Source organism: Chamaea fasciata, unplaced genomic scaffold (assembly GCF_029207755.1).
Source record: "Chamaea fasciata isolate MVZ Bird 193981 ecotype frontalis unplaced genomic scaffold, bChaFas1.0.hap1 SCAF_10, whole genome shotgun sequence".
Taxonomy (NCBI): Eukaryota; Metazoa; Chordata; class Aves; order Passeriformes; family Sylviidae; genus Chamaea; species Chamaea fasciata.
In genome coordinates, this window is record NW_027094095.1 from 24,921,195 (window position 1) to 24,944,719 (window position 23,525).

Genomic DNA, 23,525 nt, shown 5'->3' on the forward strand with positions numbered 1-23,525 from the left:
AACTCCTGCACTCTGAGCATTTGGTCTCACATTTAAATAAATATTCCCCATCACTATTATGCTGTCACCTGTAATAGGAAAAGGCTGCAAGAAATCAAAGGAGAGCTAAATTTGTGCGGTGGCAGAAAGCGTACAGAGAATAATCAGTCTTCATTTTGATTGTTAACAAAAGTGAGGGAGCCTAATGGAGACCTTGGATTTAGTACAGTCTCTAAAATATTGAGGGGATACTTTCAAGACACAGAACCGCCTACTTGAAAGAAATACTTCTCCTGTGTTCCACGTAACTTGACTTTTATTAAAATGGAAAGAGGTTAGAAAATAACTGTAAGATTTGTTTCCTTTTTCTCATTCCTTGGCTCACTAAGGGACTCTGATGAATATTGTTTTGCACTATGAAGGCAGCTTCTTCTCTGTTTTATGTACTGGAGATATCTGTGTCTCCCAACAAGTGCCCCAATGGAAGAGTTAGGGCAGAAGCAGCAAGCAAACTTAATTAAATCTGGGGGAAACATAAAGCATTTGTTGTTATTTTCTTAATTATGCTGATACAGCTAACATGCTGCCTATGACTGAATTCCTAGCTTTTTGCTCTGTCCTCACTAACTCCTATTTTGCACGGATACCCAAGCATGAAGAACCTCTGGACTGGAATTCATGTGGAAAGCTTCATAACTTCCACACTAACTGAGCCTAGAAAAAGAAGAAATCAGATTAGTTTCTTTTTCTTTTTTTACAATCCTTTCTCTGCGTGCTACTAGGAGTTTCTGGGAATGGTTCAGTGTTTTCCCTGGCTTCAAGGGACTCTCTGGAATAGGTACAACATACAGGATTTGGTCTGTTACTTTTAACACTGCTACCCACCAGCATGGGCTACAACCCTGATTTTGAGGAAGTCAGTAATAAAACTCGCTTTTCACATCTGCAACACTCTTCAACCCCTCAGCATTGTTGCAGTGCCTGGACAGAGGTGATCAGCAGTGGTCCGCTGATAATAAACCTAATTACAATATTTCAGGGATGATGATGATTTCTTTAGGTATGACTGGCCTATGGGAGTTTATGTATGATGAGAAATGGGGTGTCCAGGACTATGCTAAATGACCTTCAGAGTGGAAAATCTTGGGTCTTTGATCTCATTCAAACTAAAAATACTTTTGCTAATGAGCCTCTCAAGTCATACGACATCCATTTTTAAATGCTGAGCACATGGGTTTAATTTACAGTTTTTACCAACTTTCATTTATCTTGTGCTAGAAGTCCTGAAATGACTTGCACCAGAAGCTCTAAAATATTGGAAATCCAAATGTGAGGACACTGTTGGAATAACTAGTGATAAAAGCAGCAGACATGAGTGAATTCCTTCTTGAGCTTCTGAGAGGTATTAACCAGGTCACTTTCATTCTCTGTGCCTTCAAATGACAATTAGATCCAATAAACAGTAACAATAACACAAGGTAGCTGTACTGTTCTCTCAACCACCAGAAAAAGGGAATTCATGGAGGTGTTGAGACACCATAACTACCAGCTGTTGCGATGGATACAACCAGTCTTACAGGTTAGTTGCATGTCTGTTTCCACTCTGCAGAGGGCATAGTCTTGCTCCAGTTCCAGCCCAAGAACTGAGATATTAAGTTCAAACACAGATATCTGCGCTTTTAAGCTCTGCAGGTACCAGTTTAATTTCTGGTGCCTCAAGCAAGCTGGAAACTATAATGCTTTTGGGGTTACAGAAGGAGTATTAAGGTCAAAAATTGTTACAATGTTCAGAAAAAAAAGTCTTAGTAATTGCAACCTAGAAAAAATTGAGAGCTTCACAAAGATACTGAAATTTTGTCATCAATCCACAGTGCTTTCTGTAGATTTTAAGTATAGAGGCATTGAGCATCTGTACTAATTGTCTGCTAGGAAGAGGGATTTGGGGAAGTGCGATAACACAAGGCAAATATGTTTTCCTGCAATATGGAGTTCTTCTAACACCAACCCTTGTAAGTTAAAAACAATAAAGTTTCTAAAATACCAGCCATTACTGAAAATCTCACTTTTTGTACTACAACCAAAACATTGTGCTCTGAGGATGTCAGCTCACAGTCATTCATCCAAGCAGGCAGGGAACCTCGCTAATAAGACCAAAAGATGAAAGAAATCACACCAAGTTCACTTGGCTCAAGCAGTAACACTGTGATTTCTTCTGCCTTTTACCTGTCTCATCAACTCCTAATGACAGTGAAAAGCTTAATAAGGGTTTGCAGTGTAAAGCCTAGCATAGGGGAAACCTGTTATTTTACAGTATGCCCCTCTGAAGTCCCTAAATATGCTTTGCCAGCAGCCCTGCCACTGATCTCCTCTCTGCAGGAGTGCAAGGTGAATGAGTGCCCTCGCTTAAGATCATTCCTGGCCTTTGCAATCCAGGAACCTCTGACTCGCCCAAATGATGTGGGCTGGCTTTATAACATGGATTGCTACTCACTAGGGAGCTGAGGGGAGGCTGTTAAAGACTTTCTGAGGACTGTAGCTTGCACTATACTTGAAGTTGAGGTTTTTAAGGTCAATGGTTCATTGTTTATAAGCAAAGAAATCTCAGCCTGGAGGAGGATCCTGACTGCTGCTGCACCAGCATCACAAAGTGACAGCAAAAAAACAAACAGACTGAAAATCATCACCGTGAAAATACCATTTACTAAACAGGGGTTTTTGTACCTACTGGGTTGGCAGCTCTGAGGTGGCAAAGACACACAGGAACAAATGGCACAATTCTGCTGTTTGACTTCTATACACTGCTAAAGTCAAGCTGCCTCAGGTACAGTAGGGACTCCCTTGAGTGTCTGTCAGACTGTTTTCTGGGGATTTTTCCCTTTCAAGGCCCATCTTACAAAGATGTAATTCCTACCTAATACCAATCACAGGCAGCACCCATAAATTTGCAAACAAATCAACCAGTGGAATCCTCCAGACGCGCTTGTGGGAGGCAGGTACACCTGCCTTGGGCTTGGATGTTACCAGGGGAGGGCTGAAGGATCAGAGGGAAAGGAAGGGCTCATATCTGACCTGTTGTACAAACACTTCAGGCAGTTATATACACAATAAATAAAACAGATTAATTGCCAGCTGCCTCTCGAGCCATCATTAGTGACTGGCTGTTTTCTTAACAGGCATCAAATGCCTGGGTGAGCCTTCCAAGGGGCTGTGGGGCAGCAGCACAAAGCCACTGGCTGTACAGAGCAACACCTACAGGTGGGTACACCTATAAGACCTCAGCTGCTGATCCTTTACGGTGTTACTGCCACTACTGTACTTTTACTACTTGCATGGTTTCGTCTTCAACAGTTCCCCAGGTGAAGACAGGGGGCATAAAGCCCTCACATAAAGCAGCTCCCACTAGTATTTAAAGGGAATAAAATGGAAGGATTTCTATTTTTGCTGTATGAATTTCTACCCCAAAGTTAATTTTGCTGGGAGAATTTTTTTTACCCTGGGGCATAAGGAGGTGAAGGGAGTGATAGTTTAACAAAAGCCAGCAAGCTGCAAACTATGTGCACTATGTATAGCTATGTGAAATCAAACCCTTTAACAACATTTCTTTAAAGAACATTGAGCAGTCAAAACAGGTAATGCTGTTTTTGATGACTCCTGCTCTCTTCACGAAATCTGAAATTCTATAAAAGCAAGAAGGTGACATTTTTACTAGGCAAAACCCACTTTTATTTCAAAAATTAAAAAAAAAATCAGTAATACTCCCTCATATAAACTGTACAGACTATCAAAAGCCAGCTAGCTCTGAAACTGAGCCCTTTAATTCAGTTCAGAAAACTTTGAGCCTGGATCTTTCATCAGGACAAACAAGTAAATTTCTCTTGAGGTCAGTTACACTGGTCCTTTCAGCTTGGAGAATCCCAGCTTTGTGATCACAGAAATGTTTAGTTTTTCAAGGGGACAGGGCAGATCGAAGAGAGGATGTGGCCCTGCCTATATATTACTGTATATATCACTGTTTTGCCACTGCAGGTCCAGCTTCGAGGCTACAGAGCTGTCAGTGACCAAACATGATGGACCACCCATCGGCCTTTTATTAACCAGCACTTGTTCCCCCCTCTAATCCTATCACCAGAGTAATCAAAGCTGCCATGTCCCAGGGTTTGATGGAACAGCAGGACCTGGGAAATGAAGACTGATTTTGTTAACAAAGTCATTCCTGCCCCATGAATGATGTCTCATTGGTAGAAAGCGGGGAGATGAGGTTTATTTGTGCAGGGAACGAGGCGGCAAAGAAATGAAAGGTGGAGAATGGTGAAGTGTGAAGTTTAATCTGGCACAGTCTGAGGTTTCTTTCTTTGAGGCAGTCTCTGATCCAATCAACACTGGTTTGATATTTAACATCTCCCCCTGCAGTTGGAAATGATACCAGCCAGAGGAGACCAGAGTCACGGCTTCCCAAACAGCCAAAGGGGAGAAAAGGGAGTGCTGGCAGCTCCCCATCGGCCTGACAGCTTCCTTACCAACAGGCTGGCATGAAGCTGGACCCTACACAAAATTTCCCCTACAAACCTTAGGATGCAATGAGCTGAATGCAGACTGTCCCTGAGGAGAGCAAGCTCAGGATGGGATGGGAAAGGGATTTTAGTTCTAATGTGGAGGAAGGGCTATGAACACTGGGACTGGGGATCCTGCTGAGAAACAGGATCAAAAACAAGCAAGAGATGCCACCCACCTCCCCAGGGAACAGCAGTCTGGGTAGAGGAGTAAGACCTTCCCCTTGCTGACTGTACAGACCTTCAGTGGGGACACACTGCAATCACTCCAGGGTGATGGGCGTCCCACGACAGCCCTGGGCCATCAAGGAGGATGCAACAGACCTGAGCAGCTGCAGGAGCCACCACCACAATTCTCCTTACTCCAACAACAGCCTGGGGAAAGCTTCCCATCATAAAGCCACATGAGGGTCCCAAAGAAGACAGAAAGCTTAGCCCTATTCCCAGCTGGCCCTCAGAGGACACATGGATGAGTCCTCACAGCCTGTAGTGGCTGCAGTGCCTCTGCCAGGATTCCACAAGAAGGCCTGAAATGTCACCTGCCCCTCACCAGTTCTCGGCCCCGGCCAACTTGATTTTGCCCTTTTCTGGCCACTCTACATAAACATCAGTGCTGTCAGACAGACTTGTCTGCTTCCTCTTCTTCACTTGCCTCAGCTCCTCCTGTCCCACCTTCCATGAAAACCCTGAAACTTCAAATACCAAGGAGCAGTAAAACTTCAACCTGACCCAAAGCTGCTATGAATGCCCCTGCATCCAGGCTGTCAACACTGCCTTCTGCTGGGATTCAGACACCTTGACACCAGCTCTGCCATCCCCAGGGCCTGGACTTTGAGTGACCAGCAGCTGCCAGAGTCGCAGGAGGTGGGATAATACTTCCTCCCAGGATCCAAGCAGGAGAGCGGCTGGTCAGCAGGAGGCAGAAGGATGGGAGTGATGTGGAAAAGCAGCAGGAAACACTGCAAGGGTTTCAGGAGGAGCAGAGCATCAAACTACAAAGTTTCAGGGTTTACAATAGAAAACAATGCTCCCTGCCCTACCTGCAGGAGCTGGCTCTCCAGGAAGCAGCTAATTATATGAACCACCTTAATCTTTTCATCCGGCTAAGACAATCAACATTTCAAAGCCACGCACAGAATGTTTCAAAGATCGTTCCTGGTCAAAAATGCAAGTGTATCCATTTTCTTTCAGAGCAGATCAAAACCAAGTACCACACCGGGACCACTCCTAGATTTCCTCCTCCTCACAGTATCAGATTAACAGATTTGGTGTATGTAGTCAGATTAAATATTTGCAGTAGCACAAAGCTGCCTTTGAGGAGAAGAAGTAGGGAAAAAAAGCTTTTTTTTTTGTCTTTTTTTTTTAATTTGCTTGGGGCAAAAATACTGGACTTTGGGGACGTGGGAAACAAAAGCACTGACATGATTCAGCAAGGCACAGTCCTATAACCTGAATTCTGAATGCAGAAATAATGTGCAGTGTTCCTGTAATAGTAATGCTGAAAACAGGTAAAAAACCGCTGATGCCCTTAGCAGATTTGGGACTGTAATTTATCACAGATGTTCTCATCAAACTGCGCAAACATCCTGCGAGACAAAAGCTGCTCAATTTCTGATTTCCATTTTAGTGTGTTTTAATTATGTGTTGCTTAAGGAAGGCTCCAAGACCTGGAACTGGGAGGTGAAACCTTGCAATAGTAATCCACTCTACTAAATTAGCACTGTAATACACCAAGCAGTAGGACTGCCAGACGATGTGATAACATTACAAATTACTATTGTTAAACAACTAGCCAGGTGTCAGGATGCATGGAAATCTAGAGGAAGCAAGAAAATAAATATCTGGTTTGTTTTGTTTCATTTTGTCTCCTGTTGTTCTGGTGGCCTTGTTCCCAGAAAAAGCTTCAATCTAGGAAAATTCCTCCTGAACACTGATCTATTTCAGCAACTTTGTCAATTCTCTGTAACAATTAAAATGGAATGTATTCTTTTAATCAGCACAACTGTTCTGCATAGATGACTGTCCTTTGCTTGCCAATAGCAGTAATACCTTTACTGTTCTTTTTTAGATTATTTTTGGAGCAAAATGAATGGGAAATTTTTTGTTTCTATTTAAAACTTGGACAGAGAAACAATTATGGTTAAGACCAGCGGTGAGTTTTTTACTCTATCCTTTTTCCTTTCTCTGTTGCTCACTCTCTAAAAAGAAAAAAAATGGTATGATTCACATTTAAAAGGCTTCCAAGTGGTACAATTTTAACCAAGTGCTTTCATGTGTTTGATTCTAACTGCCATTTTTGACCTAATACAACCAAACACTATAGGATGTCTGGAATGGTTAATTATTTTTACCTCACCTTAAAGAAGGGGCTCAACAGAGTGGACAGGCACTTAAACCTTTCAGAAAGAACAGTGTAAAATGAATTCCTTGATTTGGATGTGTGTAAAATAATGCAAAGGTCCTGAGGAGCTTCCTTTCAATTATTTTTGTTGATAAACAAGAAAATACATTCAAAAGTGTATGCAACAGATCTTCTCTGAAGGCTGTATGCAGAGTTAAAACTCCTAGCTGAAATATTGGATGAACCACATGTTAGTGAAAGCCAGACTTTTCTCCCTTCAAATAGTTCCTACTGGACTTCAGGGGAGCAGGGGGTGAAGGCACTCTAAGGACATTTTAATCACACCGAAGATTAGTCCTTTAATCCTTATTCCCACATCACCAAGAATTTTTTTGGTCAAAGTAGGACAGTAAGATAAGGCTGGAAATAGACTGATCCAAAATTAATGACAAAAAGCAGGTTAAAAATGAAATATCATAGCAGTAACTGACACCATCTTAAATCTCTCCTGGATTATTTGTTTTCTTCCACACACATTCATTTCCTCAATTTCTAGTAAATCTCATTTCACATAAACAGTTCCACAAAGTAAAGTCAATAGCTGTTACTGTGTTCCTGATTAATCCACTGAAATGAAATAGATCTCATGGCTTAGTATTTGGTTGTTTAAAGCTAAATCCATTGAAAGAATTCTGGAGTCCAGTTACACCAATAACTTTTGTTTCTTAACCGACATCCTTTTCTCTTTACTGAAATTTACCTGCTCTAACATGAAATAAACCCATGCATATTGCACACCTAATTACCCCCAGTACATGAGCAACATGAGCCCTTTGTTTTGACCCGGAGTGACCACTAGAAAGACGACTGACAGTTTGCATGTACTTAAATCAATTTGAACAATGTCGAAATTTCTATTTTCATTGTTCATGTTTCATCCTCTTCCTGACAAGTACCACAGAGCTGCTTTACTTCAAAACAAACAAACAAACAAAAAAAAAATCACTTTTTACCCAGCTCCAGGGCAGAATCGGAAGCATGGAAGTTTCCCTCACAAGTGGCAAGCGAGCAGATACACATATTCACACCCCGGACATTTGCCTCTCAAACAAATTATACACATGATACACACGCAGGGCTCACCACGCACATCACGGGGTTTCTGCAGGCAGCACGGATCGGCGTGACAGAGAACAGGCAGCCCAACACAAAAGCTGCTGAGGCCCGTGAGTGACCACCCCGCTGCCACAGGCTTGGGGTTCACCCCCATCAGCTGATGGAAGTGCAAGGAGAACGGCCCCCACATCCTGGGATAAGACACGAGGCCCAGAAGCCTCCTTACCTGCGAGAAGTTGAGCCCGTTCAGCGGGTGACATTGCTCCTCCACCCGCTCCACCGCCCCCGTCTTCTTCTTCATCCTCTCGGCCTCCTGGGCCAGGTAGAGATCGAGCACCGGCACCCCTCTGGAGCGGATGTCAGTCTCCGTCAAGGAGTTCACCATCAGCATCACCCAGACGGGCCTCTTGCGCTCCCAGTTCCCGGCGATGGCGTTGAAGAGGTAGTCGGCATAGAGCCCTTTGCCCCGCTGGTCCGGGGTCATCCAGTGCGGCAGCATCAGCTTGATGTAGTCCAGGTGCCGTTTGAGGCGGCGGTACAGCTCCCGGGGCAGCACGTCCTGCAGGTTCTCCCCGTGGGGCAGCATCTGGCAGCTGGCCAGCCCCGAGATGGTGTACGGGTCCGTGAGGTCCAGCTCGAAGTAGACGCTGGAGCTGGCGTGGAAGGCGGCCTTGGAGTTGTCGGGGATGAAGTCCCAAACTCGCGTGTAGGGCACGTGGATGGTGCCGAAGAGATAAGCGGGGGGGTCACGGCGAATGGTCCAGAGGAAGGAGTTGAGCTCTCCTTGCTGCGGGGAAGACACAGGGGCTGCTCAGTGATGGAGGGGCACAAAGGCAAGAGACAGCGATGCCACCCCCGGGGCTGCCCGCAGGGCAGCAGGAGCGGCGGTCCCGCTTCCCCCTCTCCTCGCACCAGCCCCACGCGGGCTCGCAGCAAGCCAAGCCCACGGGCGCCACGAGGCCCGCGTGGGGCCGGGTCCCGCCGTGAACCCCGCTCGGCCCCGCATCGCTCCAGCCCCGCTCCAGCCCCGGGCCCCTCCGCGGGGGACGCGCGGGGCAGCGCCGCCACACCTGAGGGGCCACGCGCGCCCGCGTGCGCGGGCCGGGGGGGGGGGGGTGTCCCTCCGCGCGCCCCCGACCCGCTCCGGCCCCGCGGCCCCCGCGCGCCCCGCGGACACGCGCGCATCCCCCGCGGGCCGGCGCGCCCCCGGCCCGGCCCGGCCCGGCTCACCGAGCGGGGCAGCTCGCACTGCCCCGTGTCCATCTGCTCCCGCCGGGCCGCGGCGTCGGGCAGGAACCCCCCGAAGACGAAGCAGATCAGCGTCAGGTTGAGTTGCATCCCGCTTCCTCTCGATCTCCTCTCTCCTTCCCAGATGAGCCTTTTTGGATTTCTAAGATCTTTTTTTTTCCTCCCCCTCCTCCTGCTCTTCCCCTTTTTTTTTTTTTAGCCTTGTTTTTTTTTTTTTTTTTTAATTCAAACAAACTTTGCCAGTCCCATCTGCATCTGACAAGTGCAGGGGGAAGGACTGGCTGCCCCCTCCCTCCCATGCTCTCCCCCCTCCCGCCCTTTCCCACCCCCACCCCCTCTGGCTCCGGGCTTGTCAGAGGCGCTGGATGCTTTGGGGAGGACGGTTCTCATCGCCAGCCTCCGCCATGCTTTGGTGTTGCAGACCGGAGACGCTCCTTCCCGCCCCGCCGCTTCGGGAGGAGGTTGGGAGGAGAGGGGCGGAGGGGGGGGGGGGGGGGAGAGAAGAGGGGGGAAGTGGGGGAGAGCAGCCAGAAAGTAAAAAAGTTTAAAACTACGATTTTTTTGGACTTTTTTTTTTCCTTTAATTCGGCGGTCGAGAAGGGGGTCCCGCGGCGCCTTGCGGAAGGCGGGCGGTGCTCGGCGGGGCGGCGGCGGTCCCCGCACCCCGGCCCCGCTCCGCGCTCCCCGCTCCGGAGGCCGGACCCGCGCGCCGGCGGAAAGTTCCGCGCAGCCGCCCCGGCCCGCCCGCGCCTCCCGCCGCCAGCGGCCGCCGCCAGGGGGCGATGGCGCCCCGGCTGCGGCTCAGGGGCGGCGGCGCTTCCCCGTGGCCCGCCCGTCCCGCGGCACCTGCGCGGCGCGTCCCGCGCCTTAAACACCAACAGCGCCAGAGCGAGAAGTTCGGACTTCCCCAGACTCAATCAGTTGGCAGAGTCAGTCCGACGGGGCTTGTCACGGGCAGGAACCATGGGCAGCCGGGGGATGCCCTGGGGCGCCCCCGCTGAGCCCTCACCGGCTGCGCTGACCCGCGCCGTCGGGACATGTCCGGCTCTCCCCGGCCCCTCCGAGCCCGGCGGGGAGGGCAGGACAAGGACGTGGCCCCTGCACGGCGCGGGCAGCACCGTTCCCCGTTCGTCAGCTGTCCTCCCCGGGAGCCCCGCTCCCTCAGCTTCCCTGGAGGATGGAAGGAAGGAAACTTGTGTAGTTTTCTAACATGCACCGTTAGCGATCCGGCTTCCACTTGGACCGGAAAGCCTCAGCAACACGACCTGAGGTGATTCTTGGTGACGGGAGCACTTCCAGGGTCCCTGAGGGTCTGGAGTCCTCTGTGGAGGTCGTTGCAGAAGGCGTTTGAGTTCAGCAGCTCCAACTCTTTAAACACCACTTACCGTGTGTTTCAAGGGTTTCAGAGCAGAGGACAGGCTGACAGTGCCTGTCACCATCACATGCGAGAACTCCTGCCTCTCCAGATCCATTCTGGGCAGCGATGGGAGTCAGGGTGCCGGGCGTAGCCCACGCTCCCTGCAGGACACTGCCAGCCCCGGGTATCGCCCTGATCCTGCTGTGTGCAGCAGAGCCGATCTGTATCCTGGCTTTCCCATCACCTCCCCGATTGCAAACCCTGTCCAAAACTGAGAGGTTCCTCACGGTATTGACAGTGATCAAAACGACCAAAATTTAGATGATGAAATGCAGTCATTACTATTATGATGCACGGAGCCAGCAGAATTTTGCCAAGGACAGTGACAGACTCAGGCCCACCTGGGTCTAAACGTGGTTTCCTGAAAGTCCCGTGGAGACTGTGAGGGACACCGGTTGCTGTGGTGACTGATGGCCCAAAGCAGCCACACAGGCTGCTGAAAGGCACTTTGGAACCGCTGTGTGTGCATCCCCTGCACGCTGCTCCTGGCAGGAGAGTGTCCTCCTCACCACAGTGTCGGAACCAGCAGCTCCTTTCTAAGTGATGCCACTCATCCTCTTCTCTCTCCTCCCAGATCTCCCACATGGGTAAAAACCGGGTGGAGTGAGGGACTGGTTTTTCCTCATTGTGTTTCTATTTCTTTAATATTTCAAATAAATATTCCATTTTCTGATTACCCCCTGAGAGGTATGGTTCAGAGAAGGGAAAAATAGAGGAGGAAAGAGAGGTAGAAGGTTTTTTAGCACACAGGATATTCCATCTCTGCAGCACAGGACACTCTGGTGAGACAACCGAGTCATGGCCACGCTGGGTGCTGGTGGCCTGGAGTCACCTGTGGCTCTGTGCTGTTGGGATGTGGCAGCATGTCTGTGTGTGTTTCTTTGTAGGCAGTAAATGCTCATGTGCCCTCCCCACCAACTCACTTCCCTGGCATTGCTGCTGTGATGGCACAATCCCAAAAGGATGGGGAGGGCAGGGCCTGGCTTCAAGTGCCTACAGCATCTTTCTCTCTGCAGCAGCCCCACCTTTCTCCCAAGTGTGCCTCAGCACACACTCCCAGCCCACCCACCCCAACTGTGCAGGGTGCTGACTTGTCACTGTAGCTGGCTGTGCCCAGACCTGAATTGAAGGTCCAGAGCAGGAAAGTTGTGCAGTCCATGTCCCAGCAGATGTCACACAACAAGGGTTGAGTCACAACACAAGATCCTGTTGCTTTTCTGTAAGCTGCCACAAACCATTTCAAAGCTACAGGCTTGATGCTGTCATGACACTCTAACAGGGAGCTGCATTTGCTCCACCTGGATCAAACTCTCCTTGCATTCAGCAAGTGCCACTTCCAAAGTGACATGGCTGCACTTGCCTGGCTTAGTGGCTTTGACTTGGTCGTCTACCCTTTCTCTGGCTCCTTCCCAAAGCTCTTCCAAAGCCATGAAAGAACAGAGGGGCCTTGTAAGGAGGCTGGTAGGGACATCAGAAGTGACGTGACCCAGAATCTCACGCCCTGGAGAAGACGCCTGGGAGGTCTGTGAGGATGTGAGGCCTTGCTCAGTGCCGGGTGCTGTGCTGTGAGGGAGGCGATTGCCCTCATCGATAGCATACATATCAAAGCACCCAGGGCAAGAATAAACAAACATCTTTGGCACTGTGCTCGTCTTCCATGAGCCAAAAGGCAGGTGTGTGTGTGTGTGTGTGTGTGTGGATAGCAAGTTTTCCAGCCGTTTCCCTGAACTCAGCCCTGATGTTGCAAGAACTGTCTAGCTGTGAAAACACAGCCTCGCCTTGATTTATGCAGCTTGTGGGTAAGATGACTAAGAAGAAGAGGGGGGAAAAAAAAAAAGAGCAGAACAGGATCAGAAATCCCAGTGGGAGCACGATGAGGGTGTGTGCGGATTTGGTGGAACAGTCAGGTTGGGGAAACGGCAGCCAGTACTTCAGGCAGTAGGAAGAGGAGACCACAAAACCACATGATATGTGGTTCATGATGTTCCACCTATGATACACAAGCATGCCACAAGTTTTATGAAGGCAACTCTTTGGTAACAGTAAAGAAATTAATTCTTTTGTGGAATTGTAACATTTTTTTTCTCCTTTAGATGAGTTCCATATGTCCTCATGATTTTTTACTTTTAAACACAGCAGTTTAGAACAGATCTTAAGTAACATTTAGCCTCCGTCTAAAGTAAATATTTACAAAAACATTAAATAATGGTGCTGATCTTTGGAAAATGTGTATTGCTCCCTACCTGCTACTGTTTTGTGCCTATCTGGAGTATCAGAGAAGCTTTGTAATAAAGCCCAAGGCTGTAAAAGCAGTGTAAGAGTGTGATTAGAAGTAATCAGATAGAAAATACTATTAAAAACTGTAAAGAGAAAAGAGGGCTAAGCTGCAAATAGAAAGTTACGTTACTTTGGTTTAACAAATTTTAAGAAAATTAATGGGGGAATTGGCTTTTAATCTTACAAAAGCTGTATTATTTTTGTGAAAGCATAATAAATAGTTATAGCCATTATTTATGTCATATATCATTTTCAAAGAACCTTACTGAATAAATATTAATCATTTCACCAACCACTTAAATGCAACCACTTTAGGGGTGTGGTGAGGCAACAACTTACCAAGTGAGTTGTGCTAAAACAGGAACTGAAGACAGCCAGATTCAATAAGGAGCCCGTGTGGGTATAAAAATATTTGTGGACGGTTTAACAATATCTTTAATGAGGTAAAACAAAACCTCATGGAACAGAGAGTAGATTTCTTTGTTAATGAGAAGCTTACATTGGAACTTGTAATTACAGTGAGTTTCCAACAGGTAAAGAAGATTATTAGATCTGAGACAAAACAGCTTGTGAGGGATCGATATTTGCATGCAGGGAAGTGTAAAATTTTTTTTAAAGAATATGCTCCTCTCTGCTCACCTTCCTCACGGGAGAAACACCAATGGTTGGCCTGTGATGTAGCAGTATTTTCCTGTCTCCACTGTGGTGTACTTTCATTTGAAGGCACCCCGTGGATTTCAGTCTCTGCATTTTTTAAAACCTTCCTGCAGTAAGGAACTCTGCTGGCCAGTGACTGTCCCCAAACCTGGCCTGTGTCAAAACTGGAAGAGTAAGAGCCCAGCTTTTCCTTTTTCCATGAATGAAGCTGAAGGTGTCTTCTGTTCCTGCCAGAGATGGCAGATGAGATTCAGTCTTCTTGTATGCTGCAGATCACAGCTGGAAGGTTGGAAGGAACTTCCTGAGGTTTCTGGTCCAACCACTCTGAGCAGGGTTCATTTCAATGTTAGATCATGCTGCTGAAGTTCAATTAAAGATGCTAATTAAATTTCTTTAGTCTCATACGCAGGTGGCATTCTCTGTAGCTGTCCTGGGCTCAAAAAAGTATTAAGCCTAAAGCAGTTGCACCGCTAGCTGTCATGCCACGACTTGTTATTTGCTGTGACACCTGTGCTGTGATGTGTCTGGCATATAGATTTTCCCGCAGAAGATTGATTTTGATGTTGTAGTCACATAAAACATTGTTGCTCAGTCGTGCAATTCATGATTTGAAACATGCAGTTGTCAGATGAACAAGCCTCCACTACTTAAGGCTGTCATGCTGAAACTGCTGAATTATCACAACTGTTTCAATGTTTCTCGTATTTTTAATGTGTATTTTAAGCAATACAATGTAGTCGATCTTCCATTTTCTTGCCTGTTTGTCCTTCTGTGTCCAATTTCAGTGTCTTTTGTCTCAGTGTAGCAAAACCAACCAATGTAGTTCTTGAAGAAAATCCCCTCTCAATCCTGACATCCTCCCTTCTAAGAACGAGGTATGAATTTTGCAGACCAACCAGCATTAATGGCTTGTATTACATTTTGCAAAGTCTCACCTTGTGCTGTGGCCTCTGCAATGACAGACCACATCCTGCCTGAGACCAGGCGTGTAAATAGCTGAAGAAAACCTTTCCCAGTGTCAGGCTCTGGAATGCGTTCTCCTTCTGTATAAAGTTTAGTCTGTGCTTGTGTATGTCTGTATTATTACCTGTGCACACCTCTAAGGTGTATGTAGCTTATGTGTGTTTGTTTGTATGTATTATTGCATTCATATATATATATATGCATACACCCACACAAGAAGATGGGATAGGTGAGTGGTATTAATGCTCCCGTATATGCTTTTCAGGTTTTTTTTCCTATCCTCTCAAAAATATTCTGAATTTTAGCCTATGGAGGCAGAAGCCTATCCTTCTCTGATGCCCTACCACAGGTAGGGTAGAGCCTGGCTTTTCAAGATCTTCTGTCTGCACCTGAAGCAGAACACTACTGTTCTATTCCTAAAGCATATTAAATCAGAGAGGTTGTGAAAAAAAGATCTGAAAGCAGCTCATCCACCGGAACAGAAGTAATCTCCCTGCTGCATAGAAAAGTCTGTAGCTGTTTCCATAGCACTATAGATTATCTCCTTGAGACCTAATAAGCAAAGAGATTTCTTCCTGTTCAATATACTTCAGTGTGCAGTTCCAGAAGCTCCACTTAATTTCATAAACAGTTGAAGCCTCTTTCATGTCTGGAGAATGATTGTGAGTTCAGATGCTCAAGAGTCCTCCAAATACTCCACTCTTTATTGGTATTCACTCTATTTTCTTTTCCTGGTTTCTAGATTGCCATTGATTTATACAACCTGGGTATCATATTATGTTAATTGGCATTTATTAATGAGAAGCTTCAGAGGGTTTTTTAAGTGGGATGAGTCTTTATTATAAGGCAGCTAAACTGGCCCTCCAAGACAGCACTTCTGAAAGAGAGTCTCTGGGTCTTTGGCCTAACCTGGAGCAGAATATTCCAAGCAAATCCAGTAATGTTGTGTGTATGTCTAATGTAGCTCATTTGCCAACAGCATTCCTGTTCCGGAGCCTTGGAACACATAATAGACATATAAAACGTGCCAATATTTTGGTAATTTGGTGTAAAAACTGCTCCTTTTTTTCTTTTGGAGCTGGTAGAATATGGCTCACATTTGTTGTGTGTGTGTGGGCCTGCTCTTTATTAAACTCGTTGTCCTTTTTTCCAGTAACCACTTCAGTGCTGTGAATCAACATAACCATTTCAGGAAAAGGCCATCTGTTGATTGGATAACCAAAAGTCTAGTTAGCTGGAAGTTTAATAGATCACTAAGTCTCACTGAGTCCATTTTTATGTTAATAAATTCCACCATGGAATATTTTCTGATGTCACATGGTAAAAGCGCCCCAAATAAATAGCAGCTGAAGCATTTTCCATTATTTATCCCAATGTTTTGTGAGCTTAACAATAGAAATTGGCCAGATATAAACATCCCTAATCTCAGAATGCCACATGAGTGTGTATATTTGGTTTCATGAATCTTAGACAAGTAAAGGTTTAGAAGGGATCTCATCTAGCCTGGCCAGAGCTGTGTCAGGTGGCCGGCCACTATCCCAACCAGATGTTCATCTCACTTAGGAGTGGAGGCTGGGGGTAACACTGTAATAGCTACTGACCTCATTTCATCCATCCTGTGCCTTCCATTCTTTTGGTTCAAGTCACCTGCATTACTGCTTTATAATAGCAGTCCAGCACAAAGCTATTGCTCCTCTGGGCTAGTGTGCAAATATTTGGTGAGATCTTCCAAGTCATCCTGAGTCCATTAAAAAGTGTAAATAACTAATTTCCCTATGATGTTATAGAGTTCCTTCTAAGTAAGGCTAAGGAGGAGGACTCTGCCTTAGAGAAATCTGCAGGAGGAATCTGGCTGCCTCCTTTTATGAGAAATCTGGTTGTGGATATTAGAAGGGAATCCTAACCATCTCTATGCTGTATCCCTAGTCCTCTTCCCCAGCATGAAAATGACAGGGAGCTTTTCTATACCTGTAATTTTCTTGTAACACTGCCAGTTGTCTATCCAAATCATGATTTTGTCCTGTTTTTAGGAACTCTCAGGTGAGGAGCAGTATATTTGTATGTTGTACAGCCACATACCTAGTATGGAGTCCTACTAATTTCTTTCTGTTGCCTGGAAACAACTTCTGCTAGTTTGAGTAGAACACGTAAATGCACTTAATCACGTGGAAGAAGCTTTGACGTTTCACATCATAGTAATCTTCCCCTTTCCTTCCTCATGTGCCAGTCAAAGTGGCTTATACATTTGAGATCCAGCTGTGCATGCTTGGATCTGTGATACTCAACTTGTACTTTGGAGCTACTCCTGCCCTGAAATCACACTGTGTGTATCCATTACAAGCTGTAGAGAAGAATTAATCGAATAAAACCTGATGCTCTGCTGTGCTAAGGCACATCACAACTTACGTATCTCTGCTTACATATCTTCTGATTATTGCAGAACTATAAAGCTCTTCTATTGTTTCTTTGAAACAAATTTAAAATAGTCCCAGTAATCCTTTTGGACTTGAGAAAAAATAAATATTTCACAGTATGGCAAGTCCCTGAAATGCCTACAAGGGCTCCTCCTTTGCTGAGCTGTCCTAGGGATATCAAGTTTGCTGTGATCTGGAAAGCTATGGCCAGGTCATCTTTTATTTATTTGGTAGGATCTCATTATCAGTTTATCACAGATGTTACTGTTTTCAAGGCTTTTTTCAGTGCAATCTTTTCCAAACAGTTTGAGCAGACAATGAGAAAAAACTGTCTGTTTTGAAAGTGTGTCTATAGTGCATGTTGGTCAGTCCCAATTTGTGTCTAATAACTTTTAGTCTGCCTGCATGAGGAGTTAAAAACTAGTCTCTCCTCTTGTTAACACTGGTCATGTGGAAAGCACCGAGAAAGCAGGGAAAAAAGGTCAAATAAAGGAAATGTCATAATTTGGCAAGAATGAGCTCTCCTCCCTTGTTAGAAACTAGCTTTCTGAGCACATCTTGTTATATCTCTCTCTATACGTGCCTAGCCCTGTGATGATAACTAGTCCCTAAACATGAAACAAAAGCATGAATTATGTCTGTATTTCTGTCAAGAGTAGAGAAATATAACCCCAAGAAACCTAGAAGTTTGTAGGGTGAAGTAAAAAGGGATTTTCTTTTGAGAAGCATAAAGTTGCGACTATTTAAATCTCATTGGGATGATGTTCATTGGGATCATCAGTCACACTTCTTTGTTGTTGTTGCTAACTTGCATATGCACATAGAAACTGCCTTTCATGGGTGAAAAATGTCTTGCTTATTCACAAACCCTGTAGAAATAAACATCATTTTATATATATCTGTACTGCTGGCAGTGAAGATTTTATTTGTCGTGCCATGTGCCAAGCTTTCATTAGTCAAAGTGTGAAAAATCCCATTTGCTGTGTTTTAGAGAGTTCCCATTGGAAGCATTTAGAGAGCAATTCCTTGGTCTTTGAATCCCTGGAAAGGAGAAGGGATCCCCCTGGGCACTGGCCAACAACGTGGGACTCAGGGGTTCTGTTTGAGTCCTCAGCTTTGTAACCCATCCTCTTTTTGACTCTGAACAAATTGCTTCATCTGTCCACATCTTGAATCCCCAGCGACAAGGATCAGGCTTTCAAGTCATAAATTTGTTCGGTAGCATAAACTTAATGTCTCAGATGCTAATATGGTGGTAACCACATGGTCATACTCTTCAAGCTAAGTAAGTTTGATAAATGGAGGCAAGTCTGCATCTGAACATAAGTTTGGAGAAGCTCCAGAGCGCAAACAGCGCAACCCTTTGATTTCATTCTACACTGTCACAAAAAACCAAGCACACTTTCTGCACACTTGGATCTCTGCCACTGCTGAAGTCTAGGTCCTGCTCTCTGAATCCCAAGCCTACCTCATTTGGGGGCTGATACAGGGAGGTAAGATCCCCGTGGTGTCCTCTCTGAATGAGGTCACTCTGAAGATAGTGAAGAGTCATGGAATAAGTAGAGCTGCCAAGGAAATGGCTTTGACTTGATGGATTTAACTTTGTGAAGCTGTGCATATACCCATGAATCTGTAAACTGAAGAGTTTGAGGTCCTACTCCTACCTGTGCTGCTGAACTGTCTCTACGGCCCCTATTCCTCTGTGTAAAATAGGAAGAGTCTAAAAGCCAATGTAAGATCAAACTCTGCTTATTCAGATGGAAAGTATTGCTCTAGTCCCCTGAAAGTTTGCTTTCCTTTTTTTAGAAATGGTGTTGCCAAGTTCTGGACAGAATTTACAGAACAAATCTCTTGGCATTGTAATTCATTGCAATAGAGACCTAAGTTTATCAACTGAATTATAGCTGATGGAGCCTTATATCAATTCTTTAAGTGTCCTTGTGTCTTCTTTTTATGTTCCTTCTCTGCCCTCATCAAAGTTGCTCAATGAAAGACTTAAATCTATTTTCACCTTCTTTAGAGGCACCAACGATAAAGCAAATAAAATATTATTCTTTCTGAGTAGTGAATTATAGCAGGCAATAACAAATCCATGAGAACTTATATGGCCTTTTGCCAAAGAAACCAAGGATTTGAATCCATATACTGAAAAATATATTCATACCTATTCTGTGTTTAAAGAGCTGTGAGAAATCCTTTTCCTAAGTGAAATAAGCGAAAAGTCTCCCAAATCACCTATGACCCTCTTTTTAAAGCCTGAGTGTTGTCAGAAGTTTAAAACTTTATTAAGACTTTCTCATACTTTTAGCTCTTAAGACATATCTTAAGAGGATGCAGGTATGAGAAGAATGAAGGCATTGCAGGATCAAACAGCCAAGCATCCATTATCAATGCATGAACAATGTGACTCAAGGCTCAGTGTCCGTGTCTTCCCGTGGAGGTAAGGACTAGAAGAAGCCTGACCAGATCTTCCCCTGAAGGAGCCGTGGAAGATGGCAAGATACTCCTTTGGACTGGAACAGCACCATCATTCCTAAAACCGAACTGCCCCTGGTCTCCTGCAGCCTCTGTTCATTATCTGTTGGTAGCTGTCTCCTTGCTGCCATTGTCAGCCAGCTTCCCACAAAAGGCACTGTGCTCTTCTCCCAGGAAGCCCTGTGTTCACTGGCTAAACACTCTGTTGGAGTTCTTTTGCTCTTTCCATTCTCCTCCATTGCTTCTCTTGTGATTCGTGTGGTCATGTTGCAGGGTAAATGAGGTATCAGTATCAAACCAGCCTGGACGTCGCTGAGGTTTCTTCCTCTAGTCTTGGATTTGAATTCTCTGTTTTGAGAAGCCTCTCAAGAATGACTGACCATCACAGTTTCTTGCTTGCTTGGACAGCTCAGGTCTTTGTGGCTCAGTAGTTAAGGGAATCCACTGCATCTCTAGATGGGCATTTCCCAAGCTGCCTGCTAGGGCACAGTCAGGGATCATGTGCCTGCAGAGCTTGCTTTAATATTGCTGGCAAATCCCACCATGTCCTCACCAGTCCTTGTTTGACTATGCATGTGGAAGTCTTCAGACATGTCTGCAGTCAGATGCTTGCCGTGTTTTCAATCAACACAATTCAGTTTTAAATTATAGCTCTAAGAGCTTTTCAGGCTGTGCCGAGAAGCCTGAAAAAAACCCCAAAACAAACAACAAACAATCAAGCTCCAAACCAGTGTGCTTTGAGGAGAAGAACGAAGGGAAAGTGACATCCATTCTGGGAAGGAAGAAGCAAGAATAACAAAATCTGGCACCCTGGTCTGTGTTTGCTCTAATGATGCATCTTCATGTGCTTTGTGTCCTTTGGTAACATTGCCCTTTCCGTGCCACGTTGTGGATCGTCAGATGAGGAAGCTTGGCCCAAAATAAACGCCAGGCTGCTTTTCATCTCAGGGATTTGTTTGTGCCAAGCGAACAAAGTAACTTCTTTGTGGCTGTTTGCATTTGTCGTTCCAAGTTGTCTGAACGCTGGGTTATAAATACACACCACCGATTGATAGCCTCAATATGGCCAGTCGGACGAGCTTTGCGTGCTGGCAAGGAAAGGATTTGGCTTGCCTTAATTATTTTTGTTTTAATGCTTTTTAAAAATGTTTGATATAAATCAAAGATACTGTAAATATAACACAGGAGGAGCGGGTTCCTTCCTTACCCATATTTTAGTCTGGGTTTCTGTCCAATGGTTTTAGGTAAATTTTGTTTCGTATGTGTATTCTTTACTATCAAGTATGTAAAGGGGTGATGTCAAGCTATGTGTGGAATTTAATATTACTGACATTTTTAATGCAGAAATAAAACAAAGTCAGAATTTTATCAATTTACCTCCTCTTAGAGGAGATGTGAGGTATGAGAGGAACGTGATAGGCTGAGTTGTTCTGAGCTCTGCCTTAGGAGTGCTCATGGTAAGCCAAGACCTGCTGTCCTGGGCCTGTGACAGCAAGGCCTGTTAATCACCAGTGACTCTGAGCAGCCTGAGCTAAACCCTGAGTCTGGGGGACTCTCAGCCAAATCCTGACTCCTTCATCAAGGAATGTTCAGCCTTCTAGACTTGCTTTATTTCTGTGCCCACTCCCAGCCCCTACCACTGAAAAAAAATGCTGGTGAAAAATGCCTCTTTGGCAATTTAATTTGTGTGGAAAACATTTTATTTTTGTATCCAGATCTTCCAGTCTGTGTAGGGTTTTCCATTCGCTTTCAGCAAAGACACTTTTTCACTGTTTTTCCCATCCAAAATTCTTACTAAGAAACTGAATGTTTTTACCAAAAATGGGCATATTTTCCTTCTCCTTTACCCCCTTCTCCATTCACTACATCCCCTGAAAGCAAGCTAATTTAACGAAAGCACATTTCTCTTAAAAAAATTCCCATGGAATTGATTTTGTTGTGGTTAATGTCTGCTTTGTCTGTCTTCTGTCTGGAGGAAAATTCCTTGAAACATTATCAGACAGTGCATCTCTACAGCCCAAATGAGGTTCTAAACATCTCATTTATTCATTTATATGATAATCCAGTAACCACAATTGTGGTCACTGGCTTATTTGCAATTGGTATATTGTAACAGTTGTGCACAGTCGTTTGAAAATTGGATCCCTTTCCAAAGGTCTCAGACACATTTCAGGAAGAATGTGCTTACTAGATGCAGTGAGATGCCGTGTGTTGTTACGTATACATGCACATGTATTTTATTAATGTATACATATGTATTTATAAAATATGTGCATGTTGTTGGAAGTGAAAAATCACAGTAGCTTGTGCCTGACTTTAGTTTTGCTTTGAACTAAAGTTTTCCAGGATGACCTGGAAACAATGTCCATGCAGAGGAGGAGGACAGATAGACTCAAGGCAATTTTACATGGTGATGACTCAGTTTCCCTTTCAGGTTCTGGTGCAAAAGGAGAGTATGTGGCCATGTCCATTCGTGGCAGCGTGGGAAGGTATGTGTTGGATCTGTGTGGACTGAACTGGCATCAGTCAGCATCAGTCTGTTCCAGACAGTCCAAGAGTGAACAAGCCTTCACATAGTGTGGTTTGCACTGAAAAAGCATGAAGGAAAATAGACCTGTGGGTCTGTGTCCCTTCGTAAATCCAGTTTGCAGAAGTGGGCTTCTTACTTGCACTTATTCCTGTGTGTTTAAGTCAAGGGGTGAGTAATATAAATTGAAGCCTAATTTTTTCTTTGAAGCCATTAACACCCACCCACAAGCAACAGGAAACAGACTTCAACTTTAATTAGTACCAACACATTCAAAATTCACCGTATATTTGCCTTCAAGTGCAGCAAAGCAGCTTCAAAGCTAAAAGCTTCTTCACTTTCTAAGTAATAATGAGGTATTAATGAGGCAATTAGGGGCTTGTAAACATGGTGTCAAAGAGATATGAACTAATCACCAGCAACAGGAAAAAGACAGATCCCTCTGACTTCAGTGCTCTGTGCTCTCCCTAGGCCCCTGAGGCATTCTGTGCTTGTAAACTAATCCACAAAAATGTTCTAGATTAATTCAAAACACTATCCTCTTTTTAATTCCCTGACTGTCTTCAGGCTTGTTTCTGAATAGATGCTCTGTGTGAAGGCTTTTAAATACGCACTTTTGTTATTGCAATAAAACCCAGATTGAAGTTCTCTTGCACTAAGCTGTCAATTTATATTTGGCTCTCTTCTTAGATCCATATGAAATACTTCTAAATAATTTGTTAGAGTATTTCTTGCAGTTTATTTCCTTTTGGGCTATTTAATTAAAAAAATAAAGCATGTAATTTAATTAGAACTGATAAACACCATGAATTTTCCCCTAGAATTTGAAGTGTTTCCATTGAAAATGAAGGATTAAGCACACCAGTTAAATCTTGGAGTGATGCAGAGAGGGCAGGGACGAACATTTCCCCTCACAGATTTGTTAGCTTGAATGTTCGACTGGGATTAGTGCAATGTGATTTTATGAGAGTAGAGTCGCTTTTTCGATTCTCATTTCATTGTAGCAATAGAGTTCAGATCTCATCTAGCTAATACCGAATTCAACCTGTCATGCTGCTTTCTGTTGCTAAAGGAAAACTCACAGCAGATTTATCCACAGTAAAATATCGAATGTTGTCCTGCTGTCGTGATAGATTTTGAGGTTACCCTTATAAGAAAATCATAGAATCACAGAATCATTTATGTTGGAAGGAACCTTAAAGATCTTCCTGTTCCAGCCCCTCTGCCATGGGCAGGGACACCTTCCACTACACCAGGTTTCTCAAAGTCCTATCCTTGGCCTTGAACCCTTCCAGGGATGGGGCATCCACAGCTTCTCTGGACAACCTGTGTCAGTGTCTCACCATCCTCACAGAGAAGAATTTTTTTCCTAATTATTTCAAAGAACTTTTTATTTTCCAAGTGCAAGTAGAGCAAAAAAAAAAAAAAAAAGAAGGATTAAAAAACCCCCTTATAATATAAAAAGATGTCACAGATATTCGCAAGACATTGAAGCTTTAGGTAAAGCATTGACTGAAGAATTTCATAAGCTGGGAGCTAACACATCCTCACAATATCCCTG

General features: G+C 44.7%; 1 protein-coding gene across 1 annotated transcript in view; it reads right to left on the bottom strand.

The window, feature by feature from the left end:
• The window catches only part of LOC136294738 (metalloprotease TIKI2-like), a 268,794-nt gene extending 259,271 nt beyond the window's left edge, over positions 1-9,523 (bottom strand). The window contains exons 1-2 of the mRNA XM_066192779.1: positions 9,217-9,523; positions 8,213-8,773 (exon numbers count right to left, since the gene is read on the bottom strand). Coding sequence (XP_066048876.1) covers positions 8,213-8,773; positions 9,217-9,324 — 669 coding nt within the window. The 5' untranslated portion in view covers positions 9,325-9,523. The remainder of the gene's footprint in view (positions 1-8,212; positions 8,774-9,216) is intronic.
• Positions 9,524-23,525: the final 14,002 nt, after the last annotated feature.